Source organism: Scardinius erythrophthalmus (genome assembly GCF_964197995.2).
Source record: "Scardinius erythrophthalmus genome assembly, chromosome: 16".
In the NCBI taxonomy this organism is placed as follows: domain Eukaryota; kingdom Metazoa; phylum Chordata; class Actinopteri; order Cypriniformes; family Leuciscidae; genus Scardinius; species Scardinius erythrophthalmus.
The window spans coordinates 20,050,805-20,078,316 of NC_138236.1; the positions used below are offsets into that span (position 1 = coordinate 20,050,805).

A 27,512-nucleotide genomic window follows, 5' to 3' on the forward strand; every position below is an offset into this window, starting at 1 on the left:
AAAATAGGCTATACATGTAAAGAAGAAATGTAAGACATTGTGGCTGTCCGAAATGCTAATACTAAATGACAGATTCGATTTTCTGTTATTTATTTTTTGTTCATGTAATTTTATTACAGTTCCATACAATTTTAAAATTCCCTGATATTTCCATGGCATTGGAACCTTACGTTATTCTTTGTGTACTACAACACAGCCCTTCTTTGAAATGTTTTTATTTTTTAAGTAACACATACATACAGGTATAAAATACAAAAAAACATGGCATACCCAAACAGATTAATAGAGCATTGCTTTGTAACATCTAAACGTAAATACATTTGAAAACATAGAAATGCCTTACAGAAATGTCAATATTTTTTATGTCGAAAGGTTTTTAAACTCTAAATGAATTTTTTGTATAATACAAAATAATGTATCTTAGTGTAAAAGCATAATTGACGTGTTAAAAAGAACAATATTCTTGGATATGTTTGACCTTACTAGACGGAAATGACGTCCGCACGCACGGGCATCATTCGCGCCGCTCGGGAGGAAGTGCTGTGTAGACAGTTCGGCCAACTCCGTAAGAATAGAAAAAAATAGAAAAAAAAACACAAGGGAGGAAAAAAAAAACATTGAAATTCTTTAATCGGGTGGGTTCGGAAAGACTTCTCAAACTATCCTGATTGGAGGAAATCCCCGGCGGGCGAAGCTAAAGTCTTGGGAGCTGGTAATCAGTCTTTATTTTTCACTTTGAAGCTTGTTTTTGGCTGTTGATGTGAGCCGCTGGCGCTGCTGTCGCCCGATCGTCGACACTCATGTGCCGGAAGTCTGCGTAAAACCGCCTCGGTTCCAGCGTCGACGTTTTTTTCCCCACTTGTTCTGTTTTTTTCTATCCTTTTTCGCCTTTCCTTTTTTATTTTAGCCGACAGTAGAGTGAATGCACGGGTAACGTCATGCTGTGGGCTGCAGATCCGCCTCGGTTATCGCACAGTAGATTCGCCCCAGCCTGTCAATAATATTCAGATATTTAGATATAATTGTTTATTTGCAAATAAATATTTGAATATTTCATAATATGGTCAAAAAACAGGATTTTACAATGCATCGCTTTCAATAAAGAATAAAGCAAAGCACATTCTCTTCTCTGCAACATTATGAAAAATTGCATCCATATAGACGCAAGAGCTTCTGTATTAACCCGCCATCTGTAAAAATATAACCTGAACACAGATTCACGAGTGGTGTTGGTTCTGTCATATGGATAATATGTATTACAGTCACGTATTAAGTTTATAACAACTTGCTGATGTGAAACGCATGATTTATTTGTTGCAGTGTTGTGTTGACCATACATAGACCCATGACAGACACCAGCTCTTCCTGAATAAAAATGTCCTGCATAATTCATGTTGTCCAATTTCATTTTCAAAAAGTTAATTTTTAAAAATGTGAAATTATTATGATTTTATTTCTGTATCTTTTATCAAATTATACACCCCACAGGTAAAAAGATTTTATTACTATTTTAATGTATAAAATATCATTTTATGTTCCTATTCGTAAGGTCAAAGGTTACAATGTGTACACAGTTTTTGAATATCAAAATGCCTACTTTCTTTTCTCAGGGATGATGGAGGATTCCCATTTTAATTCGTCATACTTTTGGTCTCCTGTGCAGGGACAGGTAAGCACACCGGTATGCATATTTTTAAGTTTGAAAATTGATTATTGGGTCATTCCGTGTCAACTCAACCAGAGATCCCAGACTCAAATTTTTTATTTTATTCATATTTTGTATGTATAAAGATATAAATAGTGATGAAAGCCAAAATATTCAATGTATATTGTATATTCACTGAGTAAACCACAATTTTGTAGAGGTGGGGGTCAATATTACCATTTTCACCTGAGATTTGAAATCATTTTACGGGGGGGGGGGGGGGGGGGTATAAATGATTTTAAAAAGATGGCCTCATCATTATTTTATTTTTACAGAGAGATTGGTTGGTCTATTAGTAAAATCAGTTGACTTTAGCAAACTTTGTCTCATTATATACCAACCGTGACAGTTAAAAAATAGCAAAAAGCACTTCTTGTGTTCTGTAACTTAAGAAGTATTAAATATATCTTAATATCCTTTTAGATTCTGGTTCTTAACAAACTTTCCTTTGGGTATCTTCACTGTAAAGGCCCTCGATGATTCAATCTCAGAGATATGGAGATCTTAATGCGGCTCCATGAGTAAATTGGTCACATTGTACGCATTTTTCGGTGGTCAAAAACCAAATGTGGGTCACTTTGCATACTGATACTTTTTTCTTTTAAAGAGGAATATCTAAAAAACTAATAATTTAAAAATTTTATTCAATTAAATTTAATACATTAATTATGTATTCAATTAATTAAATTTAATTTAATTTGTTTAAAATGTTAAATTTCGTGTGTGTGTTTATCAGCTCAATTGCAAAAAACATTTGTTGCCATAAAGATTATTTTTCTAAAGTTGTTTCTAAATGTATTAAAGATATCTTAATATCCTTGTAGATTCTCATTCTTAATAAACTTTCCTTTTGTCATTTTTATTTTTAAGACCCTATATAGTTCAGGCCCATAGATAAATATATCGATATAGATATAGATATCAGGCCCAATGTGACTCCATGTCCAAACTGTTGATTTTTACCCATTTTCAATGGTCAAGAACCAAATGTAGGTTTCTTCTTAAACAGCTGATAGTTATTCTGTTTAAAGAAGAATGTCTGAAGAACAAATAACACTAAAACTTGAAATGTATCTTGTTTCCCCCATCAAAAAAATTGAATACAACACACCTCACATTTTTAACGCTAAAAAACGATGAAACGATACTGCATATTTAAACTCTTGGTAGCTTCAGAAGTTAAAATGAACAAAATCCCATCTTCCAAATATCCCTAAAACTCATTCAAATATAGATTCTTATAAATACACTTTTGAGAGCAAGTTAATGTGCCTCAACTTAACCATTTCCAGTGGATTTCTGGTTATGTTTTATGCAATTCTTTTAATAGTCAAGTCACCTTCATTTGTATAGCGCTTTTAACGATATAGATTGTTTCAAAGCAGCTTTACAGAGATAATAGGAAATTAAAGTAACATAGATTGTTTTGGCTTTACAGCAGCTCTAGAATAAAGTTATTATCCAGCTAAAGTTAGTTTTGATTGATTCACTTCCATTGCAAAGATCATTAGTTATTAACTTAGGGGCCGCTTACACAACACCGTTCCAACAGAAAACCCTTAACGCGCTTAGGCCTGCTCATCTGCACAACAACAGTGCACGGCGGCTCGAGAACGCAAACCCCGAAATAGGTTCCAAGGCGCAAGTGGTGAAATTTTTTGAAAAACTTTGAAAATCTTCGTGCAAACCCCAAAGATACGAATCCGCAAACGCCAACGGCGTGCACGCATATTACGTGTTCAGTCTAATTACTTGTCTGGCCTTAAAAATTCATAATACAAATTTTTTTGTTGCTTCCGCATATCCATGTGAACTGGAATCATTTTGACAACATTTTATCTGTACAGAGGTGAAGGGAAGGAAGGAGGCCTTCACAGGGGCGAGACTAGTTGACACTAGTTAATAGAGGGAAACAAGATACATTTCTAGTTTAAACATTATTTATTCTTCAGATGTTCCTCTTTTAAATGCAGTAAGTTTTAGCTTTGTGCAAAGTGGACCACATTTGTTTTTTTTCGATCACTGAAAATGGGTAAAATTCGACAATTTGAACATCAAGCTGCTTTGAGATCCCCATATCTATGGGACTGAACAATATATAAGAAGATTTCAATAGTAAAGTTTATTAAGAATGAGAATCTAGAAGGATATTAAGATATCTTGAATACTTTTAGAGTTACAGGCATGTAAACTTGAGGCAAAAAACACAAGAAGTGCTTTTTGCCATTTTTTGAACTGTCACTGTTAGCATTTAATGAAAGAAAGATTGCTAAAGTCAACCGATTTTACTAATAGACCAACCAACTCTATGTAAAAATAAAATAATGATCCTGCCATCTTTCTAAAGACATTTTTACCCCCCTGTAAATTGACTCCAATCTCAGGTGAAAATTGTCATTTTGACCTCCCTCGACAAAATAGTGGATATACATCTGTGACATTTAATATTTTGGCTTTTTTCACTATTTATGTTTGTCTTTCTAAAGAAAAAATGTTAACAAAATCAAAAAATTGAGCTGGGGAAGTTTCTGAAATTTGGTTGATTTGACAGGTAATCATAAACTATTACATTTTATGCCTGGCCTATAATAGCATTAATATAGTACCAATTAATGCATTTGCATGCTTTACATAGTATTTTACATTATATACAGTACCTTTCAGAAGTTTGGGTTCAGTAAGACTTTTTAAAGAAAATGTATTCAGCAAGGAAGCATTAAATTGATCAGAGGTGATAATTAAGACTTTTACATTGTTACAAAAAAATCTAATAAATGCTGTTCTATTTCAAATGAATGCCAGAAAAATATTAAGCAGCACAACTGTTTGATAATACATTATTATTACATGACACCTTAGAAACACAATAAAATAATCAACATTAAACAAATAACCACTTACTATTACAGCCTGGAAAGACTTGATACAAGCATAAAAGTAATCACATAAAAGCCTGTCTGTAAAGTTGGGTCTTAAGGCGAGATTTAAAAACATGAAGATTTTCACTGTTTCACACATCCTGGGCAACAAGTTTTGCCGCATGACTAAAGGCTCGGGACCCCATAGAAGTAGTGCGAGTTCAAGGTACAGCAAGAGGGAGTGCAGAAGATGATCTTAAAGTAGGAGTAAGAGTGTAAATATGAAGAAGGTCAGAAAAATATGAAGGGGCAAGATCATTGAGTGCCTTGCACTCAGTGAAGAAGAAGAACTTTAAAATCAATATGATATTTAACTGGGAGCCAATGCAAGTGTTGTAGTATTGGAGTAATGTGTTCAGCTAGAGGAGTTCTGCAGATAGTTTGAGCCGCTGAATTCTTTACTTGCTGGAGTTTGTAGAGAAGCTTTGAAGGCAGGCCATAAAAAAAAGAGCGTTTTAGTAAACAATACGGAAAGTGACTAAAGAATGAATAAGAATTGCATTGCTCTTTACTGAGAGAACCGAATGAAGTCTGTTAATATTATGAATGTGGAAATATGCAGAGCGAATGACACTGTTTATATGTGCTTTGAATGATTGAGTACTGTCAAAGATGACACCCAAACTTTTATCCTCTTTAGAAACAGACACTGGAAAGTTATCAGTATTCACTGATTTGGCCAGAGAATGAGAAATGTTTTTTAAACCAGTAAATCAGCATATTAAGGCCCGTCCACACCAAGGACGATAACTATAAAGATAACGATAAAGATATAATTCTAAAAATCGTTCTCCATATTAAAGAATAACAGAGTTCACACCACAACTATAACGATAAAGATATGAGGAACGATATCGTTGGGATCACTTTCAGAACGATTTTTTTCCAGCTGTCGAACGATAAAACACTGACAGCCAATCAGAATCCATTCTAATTTAAAGGTCTCGCGCATTTAAAATGGATCTGGATCATCCGGGCGCGCGCGTGCTTAGAATAAAAAGACCGTTATCGGTCGCTGGTGTGGACACATATATAGTTATCTTTATCGTTATCACGTGACACTGAAAACCGGAGTAATGATGCTGAAAATTTGGCTTTGCATTACAAGATTAAATTATATTTTAAAATATATTACAGTAGAACATTATATTGAAAATTCAGCTTTGCCATCACAGGAACAAATTACATTTTAAAATAGAATAAAATAGAAAACAGTTATTTGAACTTGTAATAACATTTCACAGTTTTTACTTTAGTTTTTAATCAAATAAAAGCAGCCTTGGTGACAATAAGTCTTCTTTTTTTAAACAAAAAACATTATCAAAAAAATGTTGTCTTTATTTGTCTAACCCAATTTTGCCTGTTTGGTTTTAGATCGAGAATGCTGTATTTCTTAATAAGGTAAAGGAGCAGCTTGTTCAGGACAAAAGCCCCACCTACTCGCATGGCCCCGCCCACTATCCCACCACAGCGGTGGTGGCGGTTTCTGGGGGTGCCAGAGATACAACGACAGCAAGGACACTAAAACAAGAGCATGCACAACCGTCTCACTCCTCACACAGTATCACAGTGGTGCCGGTACCGCCTACAGGCATCATGACGGCAGGTACTGTGTGTGTGTGTTTGTTAAACTGCTACAGGGTCTTTTCTCATTAGTTTACACTATCATTACGTTTCTACACTTTGATAAGTCTTCCATCACTTCCACACTCTTTCTAGCGGGTTTGGTCACTCTGGTGTCTCCAGTATCATCTGCTCAGTCCCTTATTCATGGACATCCATCCACCACCATGATAACAGTCCAAACGGGTAATGCACCTTATTTTACATAAACATAGACATGCACGTGGTATGATTTTTGGTGAGATATGATTAAGCACTAATTTAAAGATTAACTCAATCTTTTATTGAGTCGGTTTATTGAGTGTTTGATATGCCTGAAATGGTAACAGATACTTTTTATTCTCTCATCAGTCTTGTCTCAAATAATTAAAGCATTTTACTCTTGCATGACTCCACCAGACAAGAGAAATGACTCCTTGACCTGCTCACCGGTCATCATCCCGTTACCGGCGAAACGGGGCAGAAAGAAGAAAGCCACACTCCCGTTGATTGGCTCACCTACTGGGACAGATGCCTTGGTTTTGGGTCTTTCAGGACAGGTATAACAACACGTTAATAACATATAGTGAAATCGTTTTTAAGTACATTTTCTTAACTTGCAAAATCGTGATTAGCCCAGATACACTATTGGTCACAATTTTGGGGTTGGTTAGATTTAAAAAATAATATATATATAATTTTTTTTTTTTTTTAAAGAAGTCTCTTATGCTCACCAAGGTTGCATTATTTGATCAAAATACAGTACAAAAATAAGAGTAATATTGTTAATTAAATATATATATGTGTGTGTGTATTGATTGATTGATTGCTTGATTTCTGTTATGGCAAATCAGAATTTTCAGGAAACATACTCTAGTCTTCAGTGTCACATGATCCTTCAGAAATCAATTTATTGCTGATTTGGTGCTCAAGAAACATTTCATCAATGTTGAAAACAGTTGGCAGGTTTCTTTAATGAACAGAAATTTATTTGCATTTTTTTGTAACATTATAAATAATAAAAAATAAATCTTACTGTGACCAATCTAGTGCCAAATAACAGTTTTTTTTTTTTTTTTTTTTTTTTTTACTGATTTTTTTTTTCTCTGCAGCATCATTCTGCCAACCCTTACAGTCTGTCCCTAGAAGAAGGGCATGCTGGGAAAGAAGGTGGTAAAACATACAGGTATGGATTTTCAAAGAGACATCAGCTCAGCATGATCTCAGTGTGTGTTTCTTACAATCTATTAGAAGAGGCAAAGACAGAGGCAGGAATTCCTAAGCAACTTCATTTTCATACGGCAGAAATGCATGTCCCTCCGGGCTGACACACACTCTCGCCGGCTTCAAGGCTTCGCAACGAGTTTGTCTGCTGTGCTTCTGTAGAAGTGTGTGTTATTCTGCTCATTAGCATGTGCAGCCTCAGCTACACACATCTACACACACACACACTTCTGTCACCCATCTGCACTCGCGTTTCTGGCCTCTCCATCTCATTTTTCTTTTCTAGCGCCAAGGTCTACGATTTCATTCTGGATCGTTCTCCACTGACCTCCTCGTCTCTCACCCTCCCGCTTGTGTTGTGTCTCTTTCTTGCCTGTTTGTCGTGTCTCATGTTTCTCCTTTCACTATTGATGGACAGGCTTGTAACTCCTTTTCTCTTTGTCCCGTTTTCATCCGTACTTTGTCTTCTCCCATGTTTTCCTCCTCTCTCATCCCTCTGTCCACCCCTTGGTGTGTGTGTGTGTGTGTGTGTGTGTGTGTGTGTGTTTTTCTGTCTGTAGGTGCCGGATGTGTGGGTTGACGTTCTGCAGTAAGTCAGATATGCAGCTGCACTCCAAGTCGCACACGGAGGTGAAAGCTCACCAGTGTCCGCACTGCTCCAAATCCTTCGCTAACACCAGCTACCTGGCCCAGCACATCCGCATCCACAGCGGTGCCAAGCCCTACACCTGCTCCTACTGCCAGAAGGCTTTCAGACAGCTCAGTCACTTACAGCAGCACACACGGTATTCAGCACCGCACCACAAGCGTGTGTGTGTGTTTGTGTGTGGGTGTCTGTGGCAAAGCAGGCGGGTGGTGGAGAGTGTGTGTGATGGACTTTAGTATAGGGAGTGGACTGCGGGAGCGTCTGTGTGTGAGTTCGCCAGCTTCCTCACGCTATCGATACACATTGCTAAAGATATGATATCGAAATTCAAACTGCATTAAACACGTTAAAGAGAGAATCAGCGTGTTGGTCATCTATAGCGTTTGACCTATATGACCAAATACGAATAAATTGCTGATATTTCAGTTCTAAAATGAAATTAAAACACTAAAAAAAATGTGGTAATACTTTACTGAAAACCTTTATGTATAATGCATTATAAAGATATTCATATAATGTATGTAATAATGCATTAAATCTTTTCATAAATAATAGTAACCAAAGTTAAGATGATGCATTATTTTATTTGAAGATTCCTTGTTACATCTGAAATTGGGTGTTGTTTTTTTAATGTGTTTTAATGAATTATACTTTTAAAAGGCATAACAAAGAATAGATATATTATAACTGTGGTTACAATTATTTATGAGAATTTTACAATTCATTGTAAGGTGCAATACAAGGCATAATTAATACATTAAAATATTTCTATAATGCATTATATATAAAGACTTTAAGAAAAGTGTAACCAGAAACTTAAATCAGTAGTTATAAATGATTCACATTATAATGTGCCATATGAATAATGGATATTCATTTTGATATTTACTTAAAAATGTTCTTTGAGTATTTTTTGAAATAGGCTGCTGCAGATTTTTATCAATAAAGACCCATTTATAATGTCTGAGAAAAATATTAAGTTTCATATTATAATATAAAAACAAGTTTTGTAAATTAAATTATTATTATTAATGTACTGAAGCAAACCCTGAGGTTTCTTCGACCCTGGTTTGAAAACATCTGATTCTGTATTAGTTAAACTGTAGATAATTATAAATGCATCAAAATATAAACGCATAAAATTATTGGTACTCGGACCATTGTAATGTATCTAAATATTGTGAGTGTGGTGAAAAATTGGAGAGAAAAGAAACAAAATGTGTTTTTATGGCTGTCAAAGTTAACACATTGATTTGGGATAATATTTTTTGTTAAGAAAAAAAAGTGCTTGACAAATCTAAATAAAAAAGTTTCTCTGCAGCATTACTTTTCATAAAGGCTAATGCTAGTTTCAAGGTAATTTTTTTTTTTTTTTACTTTATTTTGTTCACTTTGAAAGTGGTAGCTAACAGTATTTTCAACCCACCTACTTTATGTATACCTGACTAATCCTGGGCGTTTAAAGTGCTTCTTGTGACCTCTGCATTCTGCTTTCCGTTGTGCTCATCTAGCAGTTTTTAAACGCAAACACGTGTCCTGGGTGCTCGACCCCTGAGACATTACACGGTCACGTTGGGAAAAGTTGACAACAGGGCCTCATGCTCTTTTCCTTGTTGCTATAGCAACATACTCTGGTGATGGTTTGCTTAAATGCAAGTTTATGTCTAATGGACTGTTTAAATATATACCACACAGTCTTTATAATGGTGAAGTCAGCTCTAGCATGATGTCTCCATGTGTAGTGGGTGGATTGCATTTTAAATGTCTCACTGATGTACTGGGAGAAAAATTGCTAGAAGAAACTAAAGATGGTGAGGAAAAGTTATTTTACATTTTTTACATTTTCTTTTCTCTATTTGTATAATTTATTTCTCATCTGGCACACTTTTTATTACTGCGGACTACTTAAATTTTTTACACCACACTGTGGAGTCTTACACACACCGACGGAAGGATTGAACTGAAATTGAAGCTGTCAGTGAAAGCCTAGTTCTCTTTGACTCTACATTATTGTCCCATAACTGTGTGGAAGTTTTATGAGGTTCTGCCCCGCTCGGAAATAGAGGTCACGTAAAGGTTTCGTCTACTGTTGATCGCACTTGGACATGGGATTGGGCTCTGTGGCCCGCGGAGTTCCTGTGAGGATTGAGTGCTAATGTTTTTTTTGAGAAATGGATCTGCCCTTTCTGTGACCTCATTCAAACACCTACCACACCACTTCCAAATGTGTCTTCGAAATACACTGCGCACTTTTGACATTTGTTGGCTGTAGGGACCACCAAAGAAAGATCAGCAGAGTGAGTGTAGAAATGAACAATATGGTCATGTCAAATATTTGTGTAGCGTCTAGAAATTATTGAATGAGTCCATAGGTAAGCATGTTTGTCTTTCCTTTACAGAAACCACACAGAATCCAAACCTCATAAGTGTCCTCACTGCTCGAAATCCTTCGCCAACACAAGCTACCTTGCTCAGCATATACGAATCCACACAGGTGTTAAACCTTACACCTGTAACTACTGCCAGAAGACCTTCAGACAGCTCAGTCACTTACAGCAACACCACAGGTGCAGTAATGGACACGTTTTTTTTTTTGTTTTTTTTTTATGGCTTTTTCTACACCTTATTCTTAACCATAGATACTCAGTTTAGTTTTCCATTAATTTCTTACCTCTTGACATAAATTTTGTGCCTGTTCAGGATCCACACAGGAGACAGGCCATACAAATGTACACACTTGGGTTGTGAGAAGTCTTTCACTCAGCTCTCTAATCTGCAGGTGAGAAAATACTCTCTATCTGTTTCTCTATTTAGAGCTGCACGATTAATTGTTAAAAGATTGCGATCTCTAAATTACAATAATTCTGCCGTGTCTATTAAACCTTTGACAAGGATGATCACAGTGAACATTCAAATATGCATTTGTGCTGCTGCTGAGCCAGAGAAAGCCGTTGTCATGTGTATAAAACAGCTTCACAAACAGTCTTTCAGCCACACACAGTATCATTATTTCTATTACAATAATTCAAATTATCATAGAAGTACTTGGATAAAAGTTTATAGTTCAAATATAAACACTGATTCCTTAGGTAGCGATAAAAAAATCAGTAAATCACCCTTGAATGCAACTTGGCGCTTCAGATAAAGATTGTATCAAATACATCGTTACACCAGTAGGTGGCGACAATTGACTGTTAAAAAATGTATTTGTCATTGAATTATTCATTCAGGAGATTCGTTTAAAAATGCTGATTCATCCAGTAATGAAACAAGTGAAGTATTTATGAGTGAGTCATTGAATCATTCATTTAAACCGATTATTCAAATTAATAAAAAAAAATTAGACTGCAGCAATTAACAAGTAAATTTCATGAAAATTTGAATTGTTGTCTATTCAGAATCATGGGAGAAACTTGATCTCCATTTTAAACCAAAAAAGAGTCCAGAATTGTGCAGAGCCCCTGACAGAAACATGGTGAATGAAAAAATGATGGGATGGGAGGAAAAATTATTTGTCAATGCTTTTGCGTTCTCTCGAAAATGTTTTGCTTTCCTCCCAGAAACTTTGCATTCGCCGTCAAAATGTTTTGCGTTCACTCGCAAAGAACACAATTTTCCGTGCGAACACTAAGTTTCTCGGGGAAACGCAAAACATTTACAAGAGAATCATTTCATCATTTTTCTTCCCATCTCATTTTTTTTTTCATGTCCCTCCGAGCGCATGTGGCTCTGTAGAACTGTGCAGCTCTACTATAAAGTCGATTATTTATAAGTGTCACTCCTATTTAGAATATTAATTTACAGTTTTCCTTAAGGAGTAAGCAATCCTTTTCTCACTCTCATGTCTTTCAAAACCTGAACGCTCTTCCATTATATGAAGGTAAATGGGGACTATGACTGAAGGACGTGTGAAGTTTAGAATTTAATTGAGAATACCTTTAAGTTTGATGTAAGGTAGCAAACAGAATGCAAAATTGCTATTTGAATTTGAATACAATAAATTAATATTAAAATAAATTGGATTTTAAAGAAATCATGTCATTGTAACTGTAAATGAACTAGAACACAATTCCTGAAGTTTAGCTTATTGAAAGCCTTTTTGAAAGTTTTGAAAAATGTTTAAGGATTCAGATAGTTATAGATATACACTACTGTTCAAAAGTTTGGGGTCAAGTGTATTAAGTTTACGTTTTATTAAATGAATACTTTAATTCAGCAAATACATTAAATTGATAAAAAGACAGTAAAGAAGAACTGATGTTACAATAGATTTCTGTTTCAAATAAACTTTGCTCATCAAATTTATTAGTAATAAGAAATGTTTACTGAGCAGCAAATCAGCATATAAGAATGATTTCTGAAGGATAATGTGACACTGAAGACTGTATTAAGGAACACAGGAATAAATTGAAAATAGTTATTTTAAATTATAATCAATTTTGAGGTTTGCACAACCCTGCTTGCAACATTTTCATTGAATAATTACTTACATTTCACTCTGTTCCTCGCACTAAGCTTCAAAACACTTGTATTAATCATCTAAGTCATATGGGTTGTTTTATGATGCTTTTATGGTGCTCTGTGGAGCTTAACAACCCCTGATCCCCATTTAATTTCATTAATTAGAAGAGAGCTTTTGACACATGTGAAAAAATTCTAGGGTGAGTTTTCTTTTTTTAGTGAACTGTCATTTCAATATTTCTTCCAATATCTTCCAGTCTCATCGGCGTCAGCACAACAAGGACAAACCGTATAAGTGTCACCACTGTAACCGTGGTTATGTAGACGCAGCCAGCCTGGAGGTTCATCTGTCCACTCACACGGTCAAGCACGCTAAGCTGTACTCCTGCGGTTTATGCAACCGCACATATACCTCGGTACAAAAATGAACATCTAATCTCATACCATAAATAAGCAGCATTCCCAGTTCCCGTTCTCAAGGTGATATTAATATGCATCTCTCTCTGCCTGTAGGAGACGTATCTGATGAAACACATGCGCAAACATGCCCCGGATATGTTGCCGTCTCCACCTGGATCAACCCAGCAAAGCCACAGCCCAGGCCGCGTTGAAGGAGGCGGCTCGGAAGGAGACGCACAGAGGCGAGTCGAGAGGACCGACGTCTTCGGTCAGCCGTGCATATTCGACCTGAACCAGTACAAACCATTAACTTCTCCTGATGTGCAGTATAAAACTGTCAGTGTGTCTGACATCTCCCCTCACAAAGACCTCTGCATCACTGTGGAGGCCTCCGCCATACAGGTGGAACACCTGAACTCATGAGCGAGGGGGTTAACCTTTGGAGTTTAGAAAAAACTGTTGCAATTACACAGAACTGTGGATACTGAAAGGGTTTTCTTACTCAATGCCTTCTCATTTGTATGAAGGAGCAAGTGGACTTAAATGGACAAAAGTGAAGGAGATAGACTTTGTATTTTTTTCTTTCCATTTTTTTTTTACATTTATTGCTGTAATCCTGATCTTCCTCGCAAAAGCTTCCTTTGGAGATTGTGGCTGTTTCAGTGGGTACCCAGCTCATTTATCAAGTCTTTCCATAAAATTTCTGGTTTATCACGTTTATATGATTGCATCTGTAGTTGTTGGTACGATCACTGCACTGTCAATGTTAATATTGTTACTGTCCACAAGAATGGAAATGTTGTCTCTTGCACAGTATGTATGGGAATTGTTGGTCTTTTTTCGTTTTAAAAGGGAAATTTGTTTGCAGTCATGTACGTAAAACAGAAAAGAATGTATATACGATTATCATGTTTTGTGTGTGAATGAGTAAAGGACAACAGGAAATAGGACAAAAAGAATTTGTGTCAACTAATGTCAATGGCAAATATCTTGAGATGTATTTTTTTTTTCTTTAAAAAAATGATCCTGTTTAGCATCCCCATCTGCAGGTGACATGTAATGTTCTATTATTACTGTTACTACTGTTCTATCAAAATAACTATTAACATGCTCCCCAAATCTCAACCTCTTGACATTAAAAAAATCGGATTAGTGTGCTTTAACCCTGTAAAACAAGATATTAAAACAATTGCTTCTGATGTGCCTCCTTGTGATTATCTTATCGCAGGGGTTTGCAAACTTTACAGACTCTGGCAACCTGGGTTTTTAAGTAATTTTCATTTACAACATTAACAAGTATTACTGCCTTTTATAATACTTAGATCATTCATGTAATTGTTCGCATTTAGAAATAATTTAAGAACATAGAATATTGTTACTTATTGAAATTCTATGTTTTTATACCTCGAGCTGTCTATAGACTCCCTACAGGACCTTCAAGGACCCCCATCGGATTAGAGAATTAAGATACTTCTTTGTGGTTAAACTTTTTAATCTAAATTCCCTCAGACTGTAAATAATGTAATGCATAAACAGTTGTATTGTTTGTCAGATATCCAAGAAAGAGAATATGGTCTAGAATTAATTGTTTGTGGTTAGGTTTGTGTGTGCACATTAGTCTTTCAGTAACATCATTACCACCAAGTTATTTTTAGTTATTGATATTTATAAAACTGATATATAGTTATTTATATAATTAACTTATATAATTTAAATATTTATACTTATATTTAAGTTACACATATTTATTCGTGCTGATGTCCAACATTCTATCGTACAATGGCAGATTGCACCACCTGTCAAAAATATGGGGGTCAAAATACCTTATAACTGTTATTGTTATACTTTCGCAGACAGTCACGTTAGTCGTATAAAGTAAACAGAAGCAGTAACAGATTCCAGAACAATTGTTCAGAGTCAATCAAATGTATTTGTGACGCCTAGTGTTGAATATTTGAAGTACATATTGGTAGCGTCCACCCCGTCAGTAAGTGGGCCGTGTCACAGAAAAGTCCATGCGAGTGGCGGAGAAACTTCACGAATGTAAATATAGACCTAACATCGGAGTTTACGTCCTCGCGCGTTCTTTCTTTTTTCTCCTTTGATCCATGCGAACATGCCGCGCAAAAAACCTTTTAGTAACAAACAGAAAAAGAAGCAGCTCCAGGTGAAACGCGAGAAAAAGAGAGGTGGGTACTTTAACTAGCTTAGCTGAGTTAGCGCGCGACGAGCTGATCGAACGCGCTCGCAGACGTTATACATTAGCCACGTGACTCATTGCTTTATGGTTTATATTTTAGCGTGCAGAAATGTGACCATATTCTCACATATTGGCACATTATTTGAGCTACTACGCTTCTGTAAATACTTTGTTTGCTAAGTTTCTGTGGGTGTATGTAACCAAACTTGACAGGCAGTAAACAGCGCGTGCTGTCATTTTTATGTGAGGGCTGCATACAAGAAGGGACGCTGAATGTCACATCCAGCAACAGTATAAATGTATCATAATGTTCTTGATATGGATGTTGTCTGCTGTAAACAACTACTCTGCTCGTGACAGGTCGAACGTCACACAACCGAACAGTAATCTTTACAGACCAAATTGCTATTCTGCCTTGTCAACAGTGAAATGATGCGTAAATGGGGTGATTTTGAGCAGCTCGTGTTTTGCTGTAGTTGGCGCGTGTGTTATGCGGTATATAAGTGCGCAGACTCCGCGTGAAGTTACGTAACACAACAACTACGCGATCAATACACACTAAAGCAGGCTTAATTAACTGCCGTTCGCCTGCGGTTCTGCAAGTATTCGTGTCTAGTACACAGTAAAACCTACATAAACAGTCTGCAGAAGATCTAGTGATATAGCAGGGATAATAATTATTTATTATGTCATCAGTGTACATGTCCACACTATTGTCAAATGTATAGTGTAATGACAACATAGTGTTACTTATTGGGGAGACATGATTATTGGAAGTACACGATGTTTTTCAACAGAAAAGGGCGTATAATTCAAAAACAAAACTTTGTCACTGAAAATTGCATGTCACACTTTGTCACAAGGCATTTTTAATGACTGAGATAAAGAATGAAATAGTATTTTCTTGTAAAAAGTACTCCAATAATCCTTCTTTTATTTACAACTTCCAAAAAAAATATTTTTTTACAGTATATGATATTACTTTGCTTTGTAATCATAGTCAAGACAGGAAACACTCTTTAAAGTTTCTCTCTCTGTGTGTGTGTGTGTGTGTGTGTGTGTGTGTGTGTGTGTGTGTGTGTGTGTGTGTGTGCAGGAGAACCAGGCTCATGTCACAGTAGCCGAAATGCCAGTGTGGAGAGAGGACCTGGCAAAGACAGACAGTCGGATACATCAGACAGCGAGACGACAGACATCAGGAGGATCAACCATCAGCCTGGTGCCAGAGACGGCAGATATGACCCCAACAGGTGAGTCGGGACAGGTGAAACAGTCAGTCCAGTCTTGTCTTATTAATTCAACATGAGATGTTTTAGCAGGGGCATGTATCGTCCTGTTTGTTAATCTTATAATGGCTTGCTTTGCAGATTCCGCCTGCACTTTGAGAGGGAGAGCAAGGAAGAGGTGGAGAAGAGGAAGAAAATAGCGATGAAGAAAATATTGAAGCCGGTGGCAGAAAAGGAACTAGAGATGGATATAAACCAGATCTTCCCCGAAGAGAAAGGTATTTATGCTGCTGAGCTAAGTAATATGAAGTGGTGGTTCTAAACTGGGACACATTTCACAAAACCAGCCATAGTTTTGTCAGAGCATCTGTGTCAAAATAAATATATAAACTTTGCTGTCAAATAGATGAGTCAACTCAATGTCTTATCTTGTCTAATCACAGGCCTGGATATCCCACGGCGGCCCTCGTGGCATTACGAAATGCGGCGAGAGGAGTTGCTGCGGAAAGAGGAGAAGTCATTTCAGGAGTATCTGGACACTCTTCACTCCAAGAACCCACCCGGTAGCCTCAGCCACTTTGAGCACAATCTCGAGGTGAGGCATGTTCTGTTAGAAAACACATACTGAAGTACTTGGAGAAATAATTTTTTATCAGCAACCAGAATTGGATTGTTGCTGAGTCAATAGCTGTAATGAAATAGTTGTCTTATTGCGCTTGAGCATCTGTTTGGTCAGACGGTGCTGGAGGCAAACACTGTTAAGTGTTCAAATTCACTTGTTTATGAGCTACTGCCCTTCTCAAGCCTTGTGACACTGAAAATATTGTGTTTGCTTAGTGAAAAGAAGCAACACTTCTCTTAAATGCTAGTTTAAATGTATAACAGGGAACTACACTAACCTTTTCCACTGGTGGCACTTGCGCTACTAACTTTTTCAGTTACTGGCGCAAAACATGATTTGGTCGCACAAATTATTTATAGTTAGCCGCTCTGGATAATAATAAACAATAATGAAACTGTATTACATACAGATGTGCTTTTTATTTTACTTGCCATCTTTTAAACCACATGCCTTCTTGTTTTTGTTTTCTTTAACATTGGTTGGGATAGATTTTCTCCTAAATGGATTTCAACATGCTATGGTTGGCACAGATGGGCAGACTCCTGAACTCTTAAGTAGTGATGCACCGATGTGAAAATTGTGGTCGATACCGATAATAACCGATATTAATATTGCTGTTATGGCATAAAAAAAATACTAAAAAAAAACAGGAACATTGTGTACAATTAAGATAGGCTACTTAATTTATTATCCCAATGGCAAAAATATTGTATCACGATTTTTTTCAGGAAAATCACGATTCACGATTTTATCACGATTCTTTTTTATGTTGGTTTTACTATTTTGCGACTGAGCATTACAGCCAAAACTTATGTTCATATTTTAAAAACAAAGCCTTGGGTAACAAAACATATATAAAAAAAATGCCAGACAGGGGTGAAGATAAAAATATTTGTCATTATTTTCTTTGTTATTAAATATTAAGATCAAAGATGCACATTACACATACACAACTTAATATACAAATTAAATAGTGTTTTATGTTTTCAGCTTCAGTAGGTGTATTTAACAGTAGCATTGAAGAAAGTAATTAAATGAACAAATATGAAAATAAAACAAAATACACTTCACTGTATAAATTATACATTGATACTTATTAAAGCTACTTCATTCAAGAGCAGTGAGTGATTTTCTCTTTGCATTTTGTTGTTTTATTAACATAAAAGGAATAGTTCTCCTAAAATTTCAAATTGTCATAATTTACTCTCTCAAGTTGTTTTAAACTCGAATGAGTTTCTTTCTTCTGTTGAAAATAAAAGTTATTTGGAAGAATGTGGGTAACCAAACAGTTGATGTAGGCCTACCCCAGTGACTTAGAATATTTTTCTCCTTTGGAAGTCAATGGGGACCAGCTACTGGATAGCCACATTCTTCAAAATATTAATATTAGAAAAATATTAGAAAATATTAGAAGGAAATTAATACAGGTTTGGAACAACATTAGAGTGCGTTTAAATGATTTTTGGGTGAACTATCCCTTTAAGGACAAGCGGCAGCGTGTTTACTATTGCTACTGTCTCTTTAAGAGTTGCGTCTAATATACACGCATTTGACAAGCAGATTTATTCAATTTTCTCAAGTTTGCTTTCACTTTAGTCATAACCGACTTTGTTTATCTAAACCTTGTGTGTATTTAATAGTATAAGCACAATAAGACTCGAAAGATAACTTAGTCCAGTATCCAGGCGCTGGTAGACAGGCTTTTAGTGCATGTGAGCTTCACGTAACGTTACGCGCTGATGAAGGAACGCACACGTTAGAACACGTTAAAATATAAAACATTAAATATTAAATGTAAACTATAGCCCGTCAATTTTCATTTTACAATTATCTTCTCTCTCTGTGTGTGCGCGTCCGTGTTTGTGTGTGTGAGAGAGAGAGAGCCGCTCGCGCAGCACTGATACAATGGTTTTAATCTAAGTAACGGTCGCGGGGCTGAAGTTAACTTGATGTTTTGAATGCTCATAGGCAGTGCACGTTATAAAACGTATTCTTAAAATACACATTTCTTTTTTAATAAATGTTCATAGTAAATCATAGCCTAAAACATAGGTACAAAAATAATCAGTGATACATTTGCGACCCATTAAAAATTACGGTCGCAATGGCATTTCAAAAGGTCGCATATGCGACCATTTTGGTCGCAGTGTAGTTCCCTGTATAAGACTAAAAATGAGCCGTATTAAACTTAATAAAAAAAGGCTTTTATGATTCCTGTTTGTCTGTAATAGCCTAGACAACAGAATCACCACAATATTGTGCAGATAATTTTTAGACAAACAACCGTTGTTTCTAAGAACTTATAAACTTGCTCCTAAATGTTGCAAGCACAAATATTGGATCACAATGAATTCGTTGGTTTAACAGTTTCCAGATAGTTTTGGATTAATGTTGCAAATACTTAACAGGAGACCATACATTATTTTACCTAAAGTGGGCCAAAGAATTACAAACAGGTTGGCTAATCTGAAAGAATGTGAATAACAGATTAAGATTCATTACTGAAGTTCAGACAGCGTGAATAGTGCTCTTTCAAATAACAGCTATTAAAAATTTTTTGTTTCTTTACTACTGACTGACTGACTGTCTTTCTCTCTCAGACATGGAGGCAGCTGTGGAGAGTATTGGAGATGTCTGATGTCATTCTGCTCATAGTGGATATCAGACACCCAGTGAGTGTGCGACTGTAACGCCTGTTGAAACTTTAAGCAGTTTTCAAAAGGTCATGAAAATTGCATAGCTGTTACACTGTTAAACTGAGGTAATAAAGTCCCCACTAGGTGGGGCCAGAGATGTATTAGATTTAATCTCAGAAAACAGCACTTTTGTATTGCGTTATACTTTTTGAGCAAAAGAAGGATGGAGTTGTTAAGTAGTCATTACCATTCAGTACAAGCAAACATTATCACTCTGTCTGTAGGTGCTGCAGCTTTCTCCTGCTGTGTATCACTACATCACTGGTGAGTTAAAGAAGCACATCATCCTGGTGCTCAATAAGGTGGACTTGAGCCCCGCACCGCTGGTGTTGGCATGGAAACACTATCTGACTAAACAGTTCCCCCACCTGCACTGTGTCGGCTTCACCTCGCACCCAGGACAACCCTACAGCACCCGTGAGAGACTCCTTCCTCTATCAGTGCTTTATCTATAATGTGACCTGACCAGATTCAAATATGTTTCCTTCATCTGTACTAACTGCAGTTCTACAGAAGAAGAGAGTGAGGAAGAAAGCAGGATGGAATCAGGTAGGAGGACCGTTCCAAATCATGAGAGCGTGCCAGGAGATCACAGCAGGAAGAGGTAAGACAAGTTCCTCCCAGACAACTAAATGAGCACTGGAACACAGGGAGTAATGATGATGATGATTGTTGTTTTCAGTGGATTTGACCAGCTGGGAGAAGAAGATCCAGAGGGATGCTGTTGCTGTGGGAACAGAGGGGGATCGGGCTGATGATGATGGATCGGAATCTGTGCTGATGGAGCATCATACTGATGTTGCCATGGAAATGAACAGCCCCACGCAAGAACTTTATAAAGATGGAGTACTAACCTTGGGCTGCATAGGTAAAAAGATTAGTCACCAGGAAATCAAAATTGACGATTCTTTTTTTTTTTTTTTTTTTTACATTGCAGTGTTTATTATAAATGATTTATATGTGCACATCATTATTTAAAAAGAAAATGAATGTGCCCTTATTATCTTTAATCAAAATGTGCACATCCCCTCCCCCTCACGACGACATCATTTCTCTGATGATGTGAGACCGGGACAATAATCCCTCACTTCCAGCAACCTTTCACTCACATGAGATTGCAGCAAACAACAACAATTTAATGAGCTAATCAAGCCCTGATGAACAATCGAGCCCCACCCTACTTTTTTTCTCATTTGAGAAGCTGTTTCACTTGGTTATACACCGAAATAGGGATAAAAAGGACGATCGCAATTTCCGTTTCATGCCAACTTTTAAGTTGTGTTGTTTTAGATCAATATCAGCTACATATATCTTATACAAAGTGCTTCTCCCCAATGTGTAAATTCAATTAAAATTCATATTGAGTCTTTTGTACTTTCTCCAGGTTTTCCTAATGTAGGCAAATCTTCAGTGCTGAACAGTCTGGTTGGCAGGAAGGTCGTGAGCGTGTCTCGAACCCCAGGTCACACAAAATATTTCCAAACATACTACCTCACTCCCACTGTGAAACTGTGCGATTGTCCTGGGCTTGTCTTCCCTTCCCAAGTGGACAAGCAACTACAGGTAAAAACAGCATGATACTGTATAATTTCTGAAAGTTAAACCATCCTGGCTTTGTTTATGTGTGTGCATGTTATTCATCTTCTCAAACAGATCCTGGCTGGTATATATCCAGTGTCCCAGCTGCAAGAGCCTTACAGTTCAGTAGGATACCTGTGTGAACGGACCAACTTCCTGTCTGTATTAAAGCTGAAACATCCCGACCACTGTCCAGAAACCCCACGTGACCCTGACACACAGGACTGGACAGCATGGGACGTGTGTGAAGGTGTGTACTTTTCTGATGTGGCGTTATTCATTTCCTATTTACCATTCGATTGGAGGGAGGAACTGGTTTTCAATAGTCTGGTTTTTTTTTTGTTTTTTTTTGTCAGCCTGGGCTGATAAGCGAGGGTATAAGACTGCTATGGCGGCCCGTAATGATGTTTATCGAGCAGCCAACAGTCTACTGCGTTTGGCAATCGACGGACGGTTGTGTCTGTGTCTGCGGCCACCTGGATACTCTCAGAGTAAAGGTCAGAGTTCAAACCACTACAGATGGTTCATGTCATCTGCCACTCATGTCCCAAATTTGACATTTAATCTCAATCTCTTCAGATGAATGGGAATCACACCCAGACCTGTCCGAGATCATCGCTCTACAAGGAAGAAAGGACGAAGAGGATAGGGGTGACAGGGAAGACGACGACGGTGAATCCAGCTCAGAGCTGGAAGAGGACAACGACCGAGACGCAGATGATGATGAAGACGCTTATGGGGATGATGAAGACGATACCGTGAAGGCTGACAAGAAGGGCCTCACTCTCAACATGTTCAGTGTGCTAAGACAAAACGAGTGTGAGTGAGGGATGAGATCGCTCTCCTTCTCATTCCATGTTCATACATTCCGGTATCTTTATTTATCACTGATCTCTTTATGACCATCTCATTTCAATCTGCAATGTGTCAATCAAAGGACCGTCTTGAACATTTATCTCTCATTTGACGCTTATTGCGCTCTTATACAGACCAAGTTATAGACAAACACAACACATCCACCATTCTGCCTATTTTTGCTGCAGTGTAAGGCTGGTTCTGTGTTCTATTTCAACCTCTCTGTGCCTCTGTACCTTCTCTGCTTTTCATTTATTATCATCAGAAAAGTATCAAAACACTTTGAAAACTTTTGTACCTCCTGCATGCAGCCTTTTCCCTTTCTGAAAGGTCAGAGGGAATGTCTTACAACCAGTGATTGTACAATCAGTGTTACTAAACAAGCATTGATGAATACAATCACTGATTTATTATCAGTCTCACAGCAGTGATGCCAAAGGTCAGGTGAGGTCAGAAGTCACGCTTTGACCTCAAACTGTGAGTTTCCCCCATGTGAATGTATTTTAACCTCAACCTCAGTACCGCAAACCTCGGCATGTAGGGCAGAACCAGTCATGTATGAGGATAAGAAATAGAGGCACAGGCTGTTGACTTCAGAAGATTATTTTGATGAAAAGAAGTTCTGGACACTAAAAGCACTTTTAAAGCAACCAGCAGTCTTTTACTGTTGAAAACTATCATTTCTGAGCAGATACGCGTTTATTATGCGGGTAATGAAGTGAGGGTGTCATTTTGGGTTGCAGTAGGAGTGACTTTATGCCACAAAATGTTCTAGACTATGCAAAGTTTAAAGAGGTATTAGAAAAACCTGATATATGCGTTCCAGTTATAAAAGTGAAACTATACCACACATTGTACATGCACACTGACACAAGCCACTCGAAGATTTTGGGATCATGTTCTTTTGGACTAAAAAGTAGAGTAGAGAGTGGGTTGGTTTTGAAGAACTAGAGTTTGTGCACTTTTGCTGTTGGACTCAGGTAAAGGTGATGATGTGATTTTAGACCATCATCACAGATGTGCAGAGAGACCGATACAAGAGTGCTGGTTTCCTGCTTTACAGCCTCCAGCCCTGCATGCCCTTGCTTAGGGATTTCATGTGGGTGTGATAGTGTGTGAATCATTCTTTCTTTATTGAATTGTTATTATACTGACAGAAACAGCCCTCTGCAATAAAAACGTTCCCCTGATTCTTTGCTATCATTATGTTTGCACAAGAGGACACAGCAACTTGTTTCTTTACATTCAGTGACAATATAGTGAAAGAATAATGTAGATGAACATAAATTTAAGGTAACATCTTTATGTGAAATGTATAAAATTGTGTGTATATTAAAGAGAATAACCAAATAGCATCGTATAAACTTCACAAAAAATATCAGGCTTTATGCATATTTATAAGATTTTGGGCTATTTGGCTTTTCATAACCTGTTTTTGTTTCTCAGACAGAAGAAGACATCCAAATCGCACAAAGTGTTTATTTTATTGCACTTTATCTGTAGATTTCAATTACAATACATATATTTAAAGGCCATTTTCTCAAACGTTTTTCCTATGCACTGAGCCAGAAATTGCCACCTTAGTAGCACTTTCATACACCAAACTCTAGTTTTATTCCTTTCTATTTTCTGAAGGTTTTTATAGAGGGCTTTGTTCATATATCACTTTCTTGGTTACATGGTGAGTGGTGACATATAATTACTGGCTGTTGACAGTAATAAAGAGATGTCAGTTCTCCCCTCTGTCATAGACTCTAATATGTCAACAAAATTAATTACATTTTTAACCTGTATCCAATGTTCAGATATGCCTATCTGTTCTGGAAATGCAAATTCCAGGGCATATTTAATTAGACAATGCCTCATTTGCATATTTAAACATAACATTTCAGAAAACTTGTAATACGAAAACTGTTTGCAATTCTTAATGTAATCAATCAGCTGGTTGCCAACCGTCTTAAAACAATTAAAGAAGTAGTAGTAATGTAATCAATCAACTGATCAGGCAACACAGCACGCATGCGTCGAGGTGCTCTTGTGACCGCGTTGTAGATTAAGATTTTGTAAATAAAGTAGTAAATTATGTTTTTTTTTTTTGCGCAAACAAAGCACTCGTGTCTCTTCATAAAATTGAGGTTAAACCACAGGAGTCACATGGATTACTTTTATGATGTCTTTACGTTACTTTTCTGGGGCTTGAAAGTAGTTGAGTAACGTTAGGCTGTCAAAGGAGGGACAGAAAGTACCGAAGAAGAACGAAAGTGTTACTGTATTGTAACGACAAAACAGTAGGTGAGTAATTAATGACAGAATTTAGATTTTTTTTGGGGAGACTAACTCACTAAAAACACGACGTGCCTGTGCGAGACTCCGAAAATGCAGCGATGCTCAACGCAACTGTAAAATCTGGGCATCTAGCTCACGTTTACATTAAAATACAGATAAAGAGCAGCGGAGTGGAGTTGTGTGAACCTGCCCTATAAAACTGTTGGAAAAGCAAGTGGTTACCTCATTTGTCTGAGAGCATAAACAAGTTATCAAAGTAAAGAGTAGGCTATAGCTGCTTTAAAGAAGCAGAATTTAACATTTGCTTAAGAATTTCTGGTCGTTACATTATTCCCCTGCTTTCATTCGTGTTTTTCCTTAGTTTAAATTACTATTATTGTAAAACGTGAAAAATAGTAATCATAAAGATTGAGCAGGTGTGTCCACACTTCTGATTGCTTCTAATTATGCGCTTTACAGTAACACTCTTAGGAAATAAAACATTTGACTATCACTGGCCATCAGGTCACAGAGCCTTGCATTAGATCAACATTACTGATCATTTCCCAGCTGTAAACACTGAAGACAATGAAGCATTCCTAATTAATTTGATTATTCCACCACAATCAAAAACAAGTCATGTAAAATCTGGCATGTGGATTACATTGTAATCCTTTTCTAATTAAACTGGGAAAAACTATTAAAACGGGCTTGTGGTTTAGGGTGTGACTTGGATCCGTTACAGTTTCTCACAATCATAATTTGCTCATTATTATAACCAATACAAACAATTTTCCCCTCAGTAAAATAGAGAAACACAACTCACTAATTTCCTGTAGATTGTGTAAAACTATTTGCCTGTTTGTAACCGCTGTCAGCTCCACACTATTCTCATATTTCACTCAACCGTGACCTCATAAATTATCCAAATTAAATTCTGTGGTCTTAAACACGAGTCATTGGTCATGCTTGTGCTGTCCATATGTGTTGCATTAGTTTAGAGCAGCCTGCTTTTCACATGACGTACATAACCAGTCTGCAACACCCTTTAAACCACTAATCAACAAAGAGTGAATGAATTAGTCCTATTAAACCAGTCTGGCTTTAATAAGGGTCTGGTGTTGACTGAGACAGAGTTTGAGTTCTTATCAAGGTGAAAGTAAACACAATAGTTCAGGCAGAGGTTAATCAGACCAGACAAGTACTGGATCTCTAATCTGATTGGTGTTCATTTGCATGTTAATTTGCACATTTTGCAGACATCTGGTGATTTTGGCAGACTCTGGAAGCTGTTAGCTATACCATTCATCACAAGGATAAATTTCCCTGTTAGGATGTCTGATTGATTAAATATCCCTCACAGTACACACACACAAATGCAGCTTAATCCTGAATGCAAAGGAGGCTTTTGAACTTCTTGACTTCGCAGCCTCTATATCACATTCCTTGGGAATGCAAACGGAACTGAAAACACTGGCACAGCAATCCCAGGAATGTCACTGGTCGTGTAGCTCCGTGTTTTTTTTTTTTTTTTTGGTTTGCAGTTTATGAATAAAATAAGGTCTGTTAACATGTTCTACAACATAAACAGTCATATGGATGCTTGTTTCTGTTATATAAAATAAAATGATCATTATGAGATTAAGTTTAAAATAAGAAATAAATTCACAGTTAGATATTTGAGATATTAGTCACAATTTCAAAAAATAAACTTGCAATTGTGTGATATAAAGTCTCAATTGCGAAAAAAAGTAGCATGTACAAGAAATAATGATGGAATTGCAAAATATACGTTACAATTACGAGAAATAAACTGGCAGTTGCATGATATAAAGTCACAGTGAGCAATATGAAGCCGCATTTACAAGAAAAAGTGTTACAACTGCAAAAAAGTCAATTACGAGAAATAAACTCGCAATTGATATAAAGTCACATTGAGTCACAATTGTTAGAGATGTGAAAATAGTTATATTTACGAGTAATATCACAACGTCACAGTTATGAAAAATAGTCTCATATACAAGAAATAATTTTGCAAGATATAAAGTCACATTAATAGATATAAAGTCAAAATGACATGAAAATAACATTGCATTACCTTTTTATTTTTTTCATCCGAGATGAAAACAGACTTCAACACACTGGAATGAGTGAATTAGCCCTCCAGGCTGGCCTACAAATTGACCTCACGATTGACCTCGCACAACTATATAAACAAATGTTGACATTTTCTCATGATTTTGAGTTTTAAAATGATTTATATTGTTTACTGTATATATTTGGATAGGAGTTTCCTCTAAATTTTTTTAGTACCCTCACTGCTTCAAGAACACACACACACACACACACACGGACCGGTGTAATTTATGAGCAGGCAGTTGTCTCTAGTCTGCTTCCGAGTTGGGTGCTGGCATTGGCAGTGGAGTGTATTAGGTGTCCTGTCTTCTGCCCGAATCTAAACTCAGCTTTCAGTACGGCAAGTCAGAGAGGCCAAATTATGCTGGCACACAACAGTACTGACATAATTTATTATCATCAAACAACATATGAATGTATACCACCACAGGACCACCATGAGCCACGTGTGACAGAATTAGCTCAGACAGCCTAAGACGATTTTACAGATCCAATGAACAATATTGTAGATTTATATCACTTTTTTTCATGTTCTGAAGCATTTTTCTACATGTGCATATGTGTTTTTTGGGTGGTGTGACTGTTTGCTGCTCACCATGTTTGTTGGAGTCTATGTGTCAATGGGTATTTTTAGCTTGGGCTCTCACTGCATTGCAATGGCACTCATTCCCAAAATCCCAGCAACCCCCCACTCCTCACTCTCACTGTGGAGCCAGATAGAGCAGAAACGGCCAGGAAGAGAGCGAGCAGGACAGTTGTGTCATCACACAGACTGTCCATGCAGAATTAGACCCTCCCTGCTCTGTTTCCATGGAGACAGTTTGAAATAGACCTTATGATGGGCTGTTATAAAGGCCGAACTACCTGATCGCCACACCCTGACTCAACCGTTATTACCGTCAGCCGCTACAAACCACTCATACACTCAGAGCAGAGACAGAAAATAACAATCATTTGGGGAGAATCAAATTCTGTCTGA

General features: G+C 36.9%; 2 protein-coding genes across 7 annotated transcripts; both read left to right on the plus strand.

Annotated features, from left to right (window-relative positions):
- Positions 1–520: 520 nt before the first annotated feature.
- Positions 521–14,167, plus strand: znf384b (zinc finger protein 384 b). 6 transcript variants are annotated; one of them, XM_081389269.1, is made up of 11 exons: positions 521–712; positions 1,611–1,669; positions 5,998–6,229; positions 6,343–6,432; positions 6,646–6,785; positions 7,338–7,411; positions 8,010–8,234; positions 10,495–10,662; positions 10,796–10,874; positions 12,814–12,972; positions 13,070–14,158. In XM_081389269.1, exons 2-11 carry the CDS (start codon positions 1,613–1,615, stop codon positions 13,376–13,378), a joined length of 1,533 nt encoding a protein of 510 aa, XP_081245395.1. In that variant the 5' UTR covers positions 521–712; positions 1,611–1,612; the 3' UTR covers positions 13,379–14,158. The 6 variants fall into 6 exon arrangements, with proteins under 6 accessions (XP_081245395.1, XP_081245398.1, XP_081245396.1 ...); XM_081389268.1 differs by having other exon boundaries at positions 545–712; positions 1,611–1,681; XM_081389272.1 differs by lacking the exon at positions 8,010–8,234 and having other exon boundaries at positions 13,070–14,167.
- A 730-nt stretch (positions 14,168–14,897) lies between these two features.
- Positions 14,898–23,870, plus strand: gnl1 (guanine nucleotide binding protein-like 1). The gene is made up of 12 exons (XM_081389373.1): positions 14,898–15,144; positions 16,252–16,405; positions 16,523–16,659; positions 16,825–16,976; positions 19,604–19,675; positions 19,924–20,116; positions 20,205–20,303; positions 20,382–20,567; positions 21,084–21,262; positions 21,353–21,527; positions 21,634–21,774; positions 21,857–23,870. The coding sequence occupies exons 1-12, from the start codon at positions 15,072–15,074 to the stop codon at positions 22,102–22,104; spliced, it is 1,809 nt and encodes a 602-aa protein (XP_081245499.1). The 5' UTR covers positions 14,898–15,071; the 3' UTR covers positions 22,105–23,870.
- The last annotated feature ends 3,642 nt before the right edge of the window (positions 23,871–27,512 follow it).

Bases quoted from the DNA above. Each gene is read 5' to 3' on its own strand.
- gnl1 (XM_081389373.1), top strand. From the start codon at position 15,072: ATGCCGCGCAAAAAACCTTTTAGTAACAAACAGAAAAAGAAGCAGCTC. The intron at 16,977-19,603 runs GTGAGGCATGTT...TTTCTCTCTCAG, and splicing joins ACTTTGAGCACAATCTCGAG to ACATGGAGGCAGCTGTGGAG. The intron at 21,528-21,633 runs GTGTGTACTTTT...TTTTTTTGTCAG, and splicing joins AGCATGGGACGTGTGTGAAG to CCTGGGCTGATAAGCGAGGG.
- znf384b (XM_081389268.1), top strand. From the start codon at position 1,613: ATGATGGAGGATTCCCATTTTAATTCGTCATACTTTTGGTCTCCTGTG. The intron at 6,230-6,342 runs GTACTGTGTGTG...CACTCTTTCTAG, and splicing joins TACAGGCATCATGACGGCAG to CGGGTTTGGTCACTCTGGTG. The intron at 10,875-12,813 runs GTGAGAAAATAC...AATATCTTCCAG, and splicing joins CTCAGCTCTCTAATCTGCAG to TCTCATCGGCGTCAGCACAA.